At 35.8% G+C, this 9600-nt stretch overlaps 1 protein-coding gene across 1 annotated transcript in view; it reads left to right on the forward strand.

Annotated features, from left to right (window-relative positions):
- LOC135223114 (uncharacterized) overlaps positions 1-8939 on the forward strand; it is a 25039-nt gene extending 16100 nt beyond the window's left edge. The window contains exons 3-4 of the mRNA XM_064261618.1: positions 8194-8336; positions 8850-8939. Of these exons, the coding sequence (XP_064117688.1) occupies positions 8194-8336; positions 8850-8939 (233 nt within the window). The remainder of the gene's footprint in view (positions 1-8193; positions 8337-8849) is intronic.
- The last annotated feature ends 661 nt before the right edge of the window (positions 8940-9600 follow it).

The raw sequence follows: 9600 nt of genomic DNA on the forward strand, positions 1-9600 counted from the left end.
AACATACATAAAGCCGGCTAATATAGTTTGAAAAACTAATGTACTATCGTTAATTCGCTATAATAAGTCTCAAGTCTATACGAAACAATAAGTGTACATCACGCAAATAGGTCTAAAGATGAACAAGAAGATCGGAACTAATAGATTTACACTGAAACTCTACAAGTGTATAAATTATCCCTCGGGTATTATCACCTTTATATTATAGACAAAGAAAATGTCATCGAAAGATAATGGCTGTTTGCAATTTTTTCTTAAGAATCTTCGAGGTAAAAGGCGGTAAACTTACTCAAGCACTTGTTGACCCACCCAAAGATTAATGATTTATTTATAACAGTAAATTCTATATGAATATCTTATGCCATTGGCGAATTAATCTTAGAGTATAATATAGAGAATACATTTAATAGCTACGAGTTAATGGTGGCCACACATTAGCTGATTCACGTCTCATTTACTTAAGAAATGATTATCGTCTACCCATCTCTTGGAAATCGGCAAAATGCGGCGATAAAAAGGACAGAGCATTCCCCAAAAAATATTGTCGATATAATTTCCTACTTAATCGCTAGAAATGTTGATTTCCTTACCAACAATAGCCAGATGATTTATAACTATGTCTGTATAACAGGCACCGAAGAAGCTTCAGGGAGACTTACAATTTCATGTACTATCAATCGTCTGTTTTATTCTTCACTGTGACTCCTATTTCCCTGGGGTCTCTTTACGATATAAAATTGAATGTCTTAAAACGATGAAGATACGAGAAGGTGCACGGTGATATCTTTGGTATAATTATAATACACTAATTAGCCTTCTGACTGACAACGTTTATTGCTCAGTAGGTCACAATAAATATTAGTGAAATTCAATCAAACTTAAACACCTGGACACATTTACATATATTTGAAATCCCGTTTCATTTGTGCTAATTCTGTGACTGTATGCTCTAAAAGTAAACCGGACATAGCATTTTGGATACCACTTCAATTCAGCCTTTGCTCAAAAAAATATTTCCTTCTCAAAGCAAATTTGGGTCACAAACCTTATTCTTTAAAGCTCGTTGTCATAAAAACTTCCATTAAAAGTTTCCAATAGAACCCTTTGCTTCTTTCCTTATGTATCAATGAATGGCGTATATTTAGCTATGTTATTCATTGCTTACATTCGTATAATCCGAGACAACCAACTGACTAAATTGGATAAGCCTCTCTCTCTCCTCTCTCTCTCTCTCTCTCTCTCTCTCTCTCCTATCTCTTCCTCTCTTCTCTTCTTCTCCTTCTCTCTTCTCTCTCTCAGCTTTTCAAATTCTAATGAGAATATTCGTCACGTATTAATATGTATGTCATGACAATTAAAAAAAAAAAAACATTCAAAAATAAAGTTTAGTGATTTAGGACTTTTGCGTCAGTCTTTTTTCCAATATAAATTACTTTGTAGTTACATGAATTAAAAAAAAAGACTTTGAGCCTGTTCGAATTGAGTTTTCGGTTTTTCTGTCTAAACCCTCTGTAGTTTAATGGCCAGAGGTGATTTTATTTTCAAGATTCGATTCACTGATTAGTTACCCATTTTTAAGCAGATATCTTACGATTTCTTCCACTTTTATTAATGTCCTGATGAACGTGTTAGAACTTTTCATTGTTAAATCAGAGTTCGTTTTTCGGGGTTCTCCCAATTCAGAACTAATAACGGTCATGAATATTCGTTGACAGGTGTCTTTTCAAAGAAACATCACAGTAGTGGTATGGGGAAACAGGGGAAAGGAAGGGATTTTTTGGGCTCAATTTTCTTTTTAAAACAATTGATTCAAAATATTGATTTTCATGCGAATGATTGTTTAAAGGTTTGATTATCACAAAACTGTTGTTTCGAGTTTTCCTATTGTGGTTGTGAATGTTGCTCCTGAAAAACAATAAAGTGCAATAAAAACATGAATATATACTAATAACTGCAATACCAATGGAAACCCTACCAGGTGAATCGTAAGTCACACAGGTCTTATCACAGTAACTAATATTGATTTTACTAGTTACTCTGTCTCCTTATTGGTGTACTCATGTCATATTAAACTTCATTCACCAAATCGTCTTCTTGGCTCTTATTTCTTTGTAATCATATATCAGCAGTGGTTATGGGAGCACATAGACAAAGAAACAAACACACACACACACACACACACACACACACACACACATATATATATATATATATATATTATATATATATATATATATATATAGTATGTATTTAGGTATGTATATCCAATGATGGTGAGTCTCAACTAAGGATACAATTGCGAAGGGGAAGGGAAAAGGCACGATTGTTACATACGATTATTATGCCGACGTTTCACGACTGTTGCTTTTGCCGCATTTTCCAGGCTGCAGTGATTAAAAAACCATCTTATAAAAAGTCACATTAAAACATCGATTCGTACACAAATTATAGGAACAGGACATGCATAAACATCAGAAGTAATAAGACTGGAAACATAAGTTTACTCAAGACCCAGCAAGAGCAAGAAAGGTCGAGAGAAGGAAAACAAAATCAAAAGGTTAACCGACAAACAACAGGACAGAAGTTGTTTAAGTATTTAGTGTTGGAACCGTCTTCTTTATAAATAAAAGATTCAAGTATACTGATGTTTTCGTTTTGAGCGTATCCTATTATAGAAAAATCTTTACAATTAATATACGTTTTACACAATTTTAGATGATTCCTTATATTCGAGAGCTCTGGATTTAGTCAGTTTACATCCAGTTCTGCAATTTGTCTCATAATGTGTGCGCAAATCGATGTTTTAAAGTGACTTTTTGTGAGATGGTTTTTTTAATCAGTGCTATCCTTGAAAATGCGACGAAAGCAACGGTTGTGAAACGTTGGCATAATAAACTCATGTAACATTGCCGCCTTTTCCCTTCGCCTTAAGAATATATAAATATAATATATATAATAATAATATATATATAGATATATACTATAATATATATATATATATATATATATATATATATATAGTACCCCCCCGGCTACTGGTTGGCCCCCAGCGTCCGTCTGGTCTTAATGGGCCAAGTGTTCTTCATGACCTAGGCTTGTTTAGGTCATTTTCGGAGTCTTCTTCTGGGCCAGAGAGCAACCAGCAGTCCCCTGGTTACTGATTGCCCCCGCCCCAGCGTCCGTCATATATATATATATATATATATATATATATATATATATATATATATATATATATATATATTGTACCCGCACGTTCAGAGGGGTGATAGCTCCATAGGGGTGCTACCCATTAGGATTTTACCTAGTAATTTAGAATAAGTTTGCTAGCCTTGGGTATGCACAATGCTTGCCTGTTACTGTAATAACGTACACACAGACACACACACACGCACCCAATACAGATGAGGATATGAAATCATTGTGAAAAGATTTCTTGTAATGTTTATTACACTGTTAACGTGGTAAGTTTCTCTCTGAATTTGTTATATAAAAATTTTTGAGAAAGAGGGGAATTGCTTTTTTGGAGGAGATGAGGCATTGTTGGACTTCTCGTCTCCCTCTCGAGATCACTGACGGTTACGATGTGTGTGTGTGTGTGTGTGTGTGTAATGCTGGTTCACATGCGGCGTTCATTATTTTAAGACAAGCTTCATGTGCCACAGCAATCAACATGTATTGCTAGCCGTAAAGTTTGTGCTATAAAAGCAAGCTACATTTATATTTGGCTCAGAAGGGTAGAAGGCATTGGCTGGAACCGCGCGCTTTCACGTATGTCTACACCTCATCGCCGTTCAGATACAAATGATGATAATAGCTAAACATATTATACAACTGTCAACTATGGTCATACTTCATTACCTACTTGTGTCTCAATACCCTTCAGTAACCCCGATTGGTATTGAATAACTTATCAGACTTTTTTTAATAATAAGGGATTCTATTCATTATTTTAGCCAGATCTCCTCTACACCATATAACTAAAACTCTAATTGTATTTAATCAATATCGTGATTACTGCTATTTATGTATACAAACGGTGCACTTAGCATGTTACCTGTTCTTACACTTTGTGCGGCATTTTTTATTACATTTTTTACACGGAATCTAAATTTCTTACTGTTACACCCACTTTTATTTCTCGGAGAATTTTAATTGTCCCTAGTGTTTCAAAAACTACATTAACAACTGAAGCTGGAAAAATCTATGGCTATTATGAAAACAAATTTATAATAAAACTAAAACACTAGAATATTACAGTTTGTAAACAATTTCGTTTTTGTCTGCCCATAAAAGGTTTTCCGAGCTTTAATCAAAGCGTTTCCGCAACAAGCGTCTGGATAACCCAAATTCCGGCCTACAGACCGGCAGCGCCCTTAAAAATAGGCAGAAAAAACAACAGTCCGTGCGCTGTTCAAATAAAGAGAATAAAAGTAAATGAAAGAACAAATGTTTCTAGGTTTGCTGTAGACGAAAAATTTTAATTTTTAATCTGAGCTGTGCGCCAATAAATCTGAAAAGGGCAATTTTCCGTTTTCTTCTTTCCCAAGGGTAAATTTTATGGAGGGTATTATTTTATCTAATGGATATGAATAGAATATGATATCTAAACAGCACACCAATATCACACCTCTTGGCATTTAATTGGGTAAATATTTTCTTTTAACAAATTCAATTCATACACTGATAAATATTGGAGACTAAGAATTTCATATGGTGATAATGAATTTTTGCACCTACACACACATACATACACACACACGCATAAATGTGTGTGTATATATATATATATATATATATATATATATATATATATATATATATATATATATATATATAAACAAACAAAATCTCCCTTATATCTAAGACTTAAAAAAGGGTTTCTGATCCTCCCGAATTCAATAACCCCTTCGCTTTTACTGCCCGCAAACTATCGGGGAGTTCGCTCATCAAGCTTTTTTGAACGAGAATAGAGCCGGATCCGGCGTTTACAAAAGTCATGTGAAAACGTGGAAAAATCTTACGGAGGTGGGGAAGAACCGCTCTCTTTCTCGAGGAATATCGGAGAATGAGCGCTCTCTAAGAGACGATGATATAGCTCGAGGATCTTCCCCTGAATGAGAGTGATTGAGTTCGCACGATTAATTGGAATGAGGCCGCGAAGTTCATCTGCAGCACTTGTTCGAACAAGAAGTGTTTTCTGGAATCCGCTATTATTAGTAAAACCGACGACATGATTTCATCGAGTGAGCTCTGGAAACTAGATCTTATGGACGGTACCATTGACAGATCCTATTCTAAAACAAATGGCTCAACTAGTCTACACACCATGCAAATTCAATGCCCTTAACCCCGGAAGCAGGTTAAATCAGCAATGATAAACAAACTAAGGGTATCCTATAAACCCTAAAAATCGCTGTTCCCCACCTTTAGCTTTCAATGTAGATGGGTTCAGTTTAGGGTGATGGTAAAAATAGACTCCACAAAAATGGCATTCAAAATCTATACACATTGGCCGCTCGTAAACACTGAGAGACTCGGTTCCTGTTTTTTTTTTTTTTTTAACCGTCTAAGTTACTAAAGTTTGCCAGTTTCTATGAATGGAGGATGGGCATGGAGGAATCAATTTAAAATAAGAAAAAATTAGGATTAGTAAAAAATATTGCGATAAAACTTGTCAAGATAATAAAATATGTAAATGCAAGACAAGTTCGACAACTGCTGCAACAATAACAATGTAACTATTAATAAAGGTGATCTTGATTAAATTATTTTTTTAAATTGGCTTTGCTGTATAACTGTACTGATATTAATAGCAAATAGTGTCGCGCTAACTGTAAATAACAATTAGCAAACTACAGCAACCTGAAATCTTGAGAGCCCGTAGAATTCCGCCCATGCATTTTTGTCTGTTTTCGAGAACCGTTTCAGGTTATTCAGTCGCAATTTTTCCATTCAGCGCAAAACTGCGTCCAGTTTACCCCTTTTCCGGATACAGGAAATCGGAATTCACAGTACCTCGGTTCTTTGAGGGGACATATGACTGGAAATGGATATGATCGTTAAATTATAGTAATTTATTTTGAAATTATCATATTTAAAGTTACTCATATCTAATTTTTGCCATGACTGTAACCTATTGATCTTGCAAAGGATTCTGTCACAATCGTTTGGGTTAAATGATTACCATGGGATGCCTTGCCGGCACATTTCTGATGATATGGTTAAATTTTTGAGCGTACAATATAATAATAATAATAATGTGAACAAGACATAAGATGTGAAAGATGCCACTTGATCTGACACTCTAAAACAGCGAAAGAAAATGATTAATTCTTCTTTTGTCGAAACATTAATTTCCCACACAATTCAGGACAGAACAAGGCCAGTAATTTCAGTTTGTTTTGAATTTGCTCCAACAACAATGCGATTCTCGATAACTTTTTTTTTCCAATATTCAAACGTAGTTTCAACTGTCATTTTTATTATTTTTGGGCATTTGAAATGCATGCGAAGTTTTTGTATTGAAAAACCTAATGGTTGGAATCACCCGGTCATATGCGCAAAAAAATAAAGAACACTGAATTTGCATATGATGTGTTTTACAAAACACAATGTAGTCTGTTTTCTGTGGTGTCAGTTGATTGGATAGGTAGGGTAGTTTATATGCACATGTGAAATTCTATTCCTATTTCAGTCTCGGTTTCTGCTTATGGTGGGCCAAAAAAAGACTGACAATTTAAGCAACATTTTTGTTCGTAAATTTTTTTAATAATATTATCTTAACAATATGCTAAAATCTAATGCAAGAGCCATAATTCGAGATATTCTGGGACTTTTCCTTCGGATCCGACGGCGCAAAGTAAATATTTCTCCTTATTTACAGGACAAGTTACCCTTATATATTTTCTCATACGCATTTATGTCGACATGTGCTCAAACCCATACGTATAGATGAGAACTTATATTAGCAGATATTCCAGCTTTTGTCAAGGCAAGGTCTGCGAATATATTGGCACTTTTGATCACTGAACCATTGAGATGGACTTAACTGTTAATCATTTTATTCCTAATGCCACCGTTGACAAAACGGTCTGGCTGAAATCTAGAGCCAATTGGGATCGCATTATTGAAACTTGTCCGGCACTTAATATTTCAGATGTCATATTCCATCCTAATCCCAAGAAAAAGTTAAATGAAAAACGGATGGCTATTTTGATAAGGTATGTTCCTAGAAAGGTCGTCAAATTCAGGATAAATTACCAACCATGGTTTGATGACATATGTAGACGAACTTACAATGACCAACAGACCAAATTCACCACATGGAGAAGAAAACGTTCAAATGATAATTACTCCATTTTTACTGAGTTTCGTCGTGCTGTGAATAAAACTTACCATACAACAGAAAGAACTTCCAATAATTCCTTGAAGAGGAAACTTGAAGGAAATAATCAGCCTCATCTGTGGTGGACCAAATTATCATGATCTCTCTTTGGATTATGCACGTCGTCCATTCCACCACTACTAACAGATGAAGGTAGGATTGGTTACTGGCCCTAAGGAAAATGCTGAATTGCTTCATTGACCCTTTGAAGCTAAGCAATCAACTGAGGACGTCCCTTTTCCTGATACTTGTCACTCTGAACTTATTCTTACAAAATTTACAGTTCACTCTAGGGATGTTAAGAAAATACATGATAATCATGAAAGCTGGGGTAGAGACGATCCTGATGGTTTTTTCCTTTTGTTTTTAAAAAAGTTTCTAGTGTGTTGTCTCCCAAAATTGCATCATTCTATAGATTTTCATGTCGGCATAGTTTTTTTTCAGCCACTAGATAAGTATATGGAATCTAAAGGATTGTCAGCTGATAGTCAATATGCACAGAGGAAATAGGTAGGGACCTGCAATACTTATCTAGACTTGGAATGCCAATTGCAATGGAACCTTGATAAAGGTTTTATGTGTAGAGTAATCCACGTAGTATTTTGTGCTGCCTTCGATTTGGTAAATCACAGTGTTCTTATTTATAAACTTCAGAATCTTGGAGTGGGTGGATATGGTTTAGCTTAACTTCAAGGTTTCTTTACATGTAAGCAGCAGCAAGCTGCTATGGATGGGATCGTTAAAGAACTAAGATCTAGTGTGTCAGGAGTCCCACAGGGAAGTTCTTGGTCCACTGTTATTTTTAGCGTATACAAGTGGCCTGGAAAACAAGATTGTTCAGTATGCCGATGATGCAAGTCTTGTGGGTGTAGTAAAGTCTCCACTTATGAGAAATAAAGCTGCTCTCAGCCTCAATCAGGACATGGACCCGAATGGTGTAGTTGGTGGGGTATGAGGATAAACTCCAGTACAATGAAAAAGCTATTGATTAGCAGATCTCATACAGATTTCCCACCAAATACTCCACTTCAGGTGGATGGAACTTTGCTGAATGAGTCTGAAGCTTTAACTATTTGCACACGAGTTAGGTATTGTTCATAAAGCCTCATATACTGGTGTTTATAACGGCGATAAAATCAATTGCAATCTGTTTTAGGTCAGTTGTACTCCCTTTACTAGAATACTGTTTTCTGGTGTGGATGTTTGCTTCTGCAGGAAATTTTTCTCTTTTAGATGGAGAGGTTCGTGGTGGTAGGTTCCTGTTTCCTAACAGAAGCAGTTATGAATTGGACCATCGACAAAAGGTTGCTTGTTTGTCACTTTTTCATAAATTGTATTTCAAGAGATATAACTTTCACATTCACAACTGATCCCTGATTCCATTTAGCTGCCGAGAGCAGCCAGATTCGCTGAACAGCAACCCCAATATACAGTAAATGTGACTCACTGTTGTACTTCTCAGCTCCAGAGGTCCTTTATTCTGTACACCGTTGGACTGTGGAACAGCCTCCCAAAGGATGTCGTGCAATCTGAATTTCAGAGGTTTAAGTGAAAAGGCAATGCATTACTACCCTATTACTATTCATCTTGAATTTTGATCTTTTATCTATTTATCTATTTACTAATTAATTTTTTAATAAGTGGTATCTCTTTCTGCATTTCCCTTTACTTCCTCTTACTTCTTCCTAATAAACACCATATTCTTTGGAAGCTTGAATTTCAAGTCAATGGCTCCTGTGTGCTTGTTCCATATGAATAATTTTCATCTATTGAATAATAATAATAATAATAATAATAATAATAATAACAACTGTGGTGTACTAAAAGCTCCACTTATGAGAAATGCAGTTGCCCTTAGCATCAATTGGTACATGGGCCAGATCAAAGAATGGTGTAGTCGGTGATCTAGGTCATCAATGGACTGGTTAAGCAACAATGGGGATGGTCAGTCGTTGGATGGGTCACTGCTCTCTCCTCGGCGTTGATTCCTTGGGAAAGGACCTTTACCACAATTTCATCAGTCTACTCAGCAGTAAATGAGTCCCTATCCCCGATGGGGTAGGGTCCAGCTATGGGTTAAATAGCACAACTCAGCAATGATGGAAAGAAATGAAAACGACGACATGAATGGAACCTCTAACAACAGAGGAGCTTCATTCCGCAGCCAGGTATACAACCCAATTGGAGGGTAAGATGGCCAGGTACTTTGCGGT

The sequence above is a fragment of the Macrobrachium nipponense genome, chromosome 8, assembly GCF_015104395.2.
Source record: "Macrobrachium nipponense isolate FS-2020 chromosome 8, ASM1510439v2, whole genome shotgun sequence".
Classification (NCBI taxonomy): Eukaryota; Metazoa; Arthropoda; class Malacostraca; order Decapoda; family Palaemonidae; genus Macrobrachium; species Macrobrachium nipponense.